Here is a 3,609-nt window from a genome sequence, read left to right on the forward strand (position 1 = left end):
ATTTTGAAGATCAGCTTAAAAGAGTAAAACAAAATTAATAATCAGCATAAAAGATCAACCATTTGTTACTGGTTGTGACAAATTATTGGTAATCAGCATAAAAATACCTAACCGTCTTAAAAACTCCTTTAGGGGCCGCGCTTAAAAGAGTAAAACATAATCTTTTTAATTAAACGCTTTAGATTTTTTTTTTTCGAAATTAAGCGTCGTAGATTAAATGATATAAAAGAGAGAAAAGAAATACAATTATTAATAAAATCTATCTCGGACGTCTGAAACAATGCGACCACTATGTAGTGGGCCCCAGATTTGGCCATTTTTTCCACGCCCGACTGCTTTCACTTGCACCCCTTCAAAAAGCAAAGTTACGTTGCCAAATGGGAGTGGATGCATCCCCTCCATAATGATGATTTCGGTGATTGGTGTTCTCAAGAACCCTAATCTATCAACCCAAACTCCCCAAGAGGGCTTGAGATCTGGTTCCTCACTCATGAGGAAATCGAAATTCAATGACAACAAGTAGGTATAAAGATCATATGTAACTAGATGGATTGGGGCCCCCGAGCTTTGGTATTTTTTTTTCCATATGCGACTCTTTTACCCGCGCCCCATAAAAGGATAAATTATATTAGCCAGAGCCAATCCCTCTCGTACCCTAAACCCTAAACTCCCACGGAGTCATCAGAACCCAAAAAAAAAAAACCATTTGGAAAGAGAACAACCCATTTTTCAGCAATTGTATTTCTTCGTGTGTCTTTGCTTGTTTTATGCACTACTTGGAAAAGTTGGAGGGGTAAAGAGTGCGACCGCATTAGGACGCAAAACCCGTCCCCCGGAAACATCAGAACCCAAAACAACCCAACCCCCACGCCACCAATTATTCATGGGTAAACCGAGTCATGCATAATTAGGATTGTATGCGGAAACATGAAAAATCATTTAATTATTTTCTTACATTAATTAATAATTTCCCTTGTTCTTTTCAGCATCAGCGCCCATGCACCGTTATCACCATGCATAACAAACGTCCGTGAAATAAACCGCTGATTTTGCGCCATCCATCGACACCCACAGGATCCAATAAACCCCCTCTTCTTCTATATAAACTCCCTTTGCTCAGAAGAAACCTCACTTCCTAGAAAAACCCTAATTCCCAATTCTCCCTCACACTTCTCTGCCCTCGCCCTCCTTCATCGTCCCCTCCTTCCACAGCCAGAGATCTCCAGAAGAATCTCAACCTTGACACTCACACAGCAAGGCAGAAAAGAAGTCGTCTTCCACATCACGAGCTCTCCAATCTGTTCTTTTTCATTTTCTTTTTCACTCTCTCCACGAAATCTGACTCACACAGGCACAGATCAGAGAGAGAGACGGAAATGAAGGAGATCTGGACATCCCTGGCCTCCCTCCCGGCCGTCCTGGCCTTCTTCTGCCGGGCCCTCCTCCAGGTGGTGTTCCCGCCAGAGCTCCGGTTCGCCTCCCTCCCCTTCCTGAACCGGGCCCTCCTCCAGGTGGTGTTCCCGCCGGAGCTCCGGTTCGCCTCCCTCCCCTTCCTGAACCGGGCCCTCCTCCAGGTGGTGTTCCCGCCGGAGCTCCGGTTCGCCTCCCTCCCCTTCCTGAACCGGGCCCTCGACTGCTTCTCCTCCTACCTGGACTCCATCATAAACAAGGCCAACGACATCCGCCGCAAGAACCAAGAACGCATCTTTTATACTAAGTGCTGCGGCCTCGGTTCCCGTGGCCACGCATGGGAATCGGTGCCGTTCAAGCACCCGAGCACCTTCGACACGTTGGCCATGGACCCGAAGAAGAAGAGGGACATCATGAAGGACCTCCGGGACTTCTCGGCAGGGCAAGCCTTCTACCAGAGGACGGCCCAGGCGTGTAAGCGGGTCTACCTGCTCTCCGGCCTGCCTGGGACGGGGAAATCGAGCGTGATCTTTGCGATAGCCAATTTCCTCGGCTATGACATCTACAACCTCCTGCTGGCCGAAGTGCACACCTACACCGAGCTCCAGAACCTCCTGATGAAGACCAGCTCCAAGTCCATCATCGTCATTGAGGACTTCGACTGCTCATTAAATCTGTCGAACAAGTCGAACGCAACCCAGGCCGCCGCGCGCCGGAGCTACTACAACCCTGGGGCGCCTGAGGCAGCCCGCGGCGGTGAGGACCGGCACAGCAACACGATTAGCCACATGGGGCTGCTCAACTTCACCGACAGCCTGTGCTCGTGCTGCCAGTGCGAGAGGATCTTCGTGTTCACCACCAGCGACACTGAGAACCTCGACCCGGAATTTCTCCGGAGCGGCCTCATGGACATGCACATCTCCATGACTTACTGCTCGTACCCGGCGCTCCAGATCCTGCTCCGGAACTACCTGGGCACCGAGGCCGAGGACCTTGGCAAGGCGGTGGCACGTGAGCTCCAGGAGGCGGTCGAGAAGGCCAAGATGACGCCAGCGGACATAAGCGAAGTCCTGATCAAGAACTTGGGGAACAAGGAGAGAGCAGTGAGCGATTTGCTGGGGGTGTTGAAGGCGAGACCGAACATGGTGGAGGAAGAGGAGCAAGTGAAGAGGGTTCTGGAGAGCCCCAGCGAAGGGAGCCCTGGCGGGGAACTAGACGATTATGAAGCAGAGTTGCGTACGCTTATGTGAATTCATTTCTTCTTCACTTTTACATTACTCTCTCTCTCTCTCTCTCTCTCTCTCTCTCTGCAGACATTATTCTCTCTCTCTCTCTCTCTCTCTCTCTCTCTCGCGGGGTTAGAAATGATAAATGGAACGGCAATTTGATCTGTTGGGCGCAATGGTGATTTCGCTTCGTAATATGTGAGAGCAAATTGGTAAATTTCGATTTTTAAAAGATCCGACTTCGTGTCTTGTTATGGAATTAAAAGCTCGCATGACTAGTAAAAATTATGAAAATTAGAAATAAATGCTCGTACGACATTTTTTTTGTTTTTTGGTCGGTTACGACATATTGAATTTATCCACTTTCGTGGGCGTTGTGTTGTGTTTGTTTCGATCTTTTGCAGTGTACTCCCCATACTTCATATCCTAGGATATAAACGACAATTGAAGCCCTTACCGTGATTGATCTTAATATAGATAATTTAACCCACAGCAACTCCATATAAAGATTTAAAACTATTATAATTCCGAAGAAGAGACTTCCTGAGAATTCTCACTCAAGCTAAGCCTTAATATAATGTACCAGAGTCATTCTTAAAAAGTAAAGGAAACCAGAAATACCTGTGTTAAATTCTTCTGGCAATGTGACAAAGTAATCCTTGAATGTTGAAGAAGAATTGTATCTCTCCTTCATACTCCAGAGTAACAGCATTGTCTCTGTTGAAACGCCATCAACTTTTTCCAATGCCGGAAACTGCATCAAGGGGTATACTACAGATTAGACCCATCATCTCACAGGGTAGGATAAAACTGAGAGGCATCCTCTGGATCTCTGTTAAGATGCATGAGCGTAGAGGCAAGCATAAGAACTTAGGACTCCGCAATTTACATTTCTAGAATTGGATAGTGTCTGCTGTGTAGCCAACCACATATAACTGGGAAAAGATCAACCGACTAGATTTTTGCGGTCATA

General features: G+C 47.2%; 1 protein-coding gene across 1 annotated transcript; it reads left to right on the plus strand.

Annotated features, from left to right (window-relative positions):
- The first annotated feature begins 1,152 nt into the window (after positions 1 to 1,152).
- Positions 1,153 to 2,660, plus strand: LOC120291842 (AAA-ATPase At5g57480-like). The gene has a single exon (XM_039309597.1). The coding sequence runs from the start codon at positions 1,377 to 1,379 to the stop codon at positions 2,658 to 2,660; it is 1,284 nt and encodes a 427-aa protein (XP_039165531.1). The 5' UTR covers positions 1,153 to 1,376.
- The last annotated feature ends 949 nt before the right edge of the window (positions 2,661 to 3,609 follow it).

This window comes from Eucalyptus grandis, chromosome 3 (genome assembly GCF_016545825.1).
Source record: "Eucalyptus grandis isolate ANBG69807.140 chromosome 3, ASM1654582v1, whole genome shotgun sequence".
Lineage (NCBI taxonomy): Eukaryota > Viridiplantae > Streptophyta > Magnoliopsida > Myrtales > Myrtaceae > Eucalyptus > Eucalyptus grandis.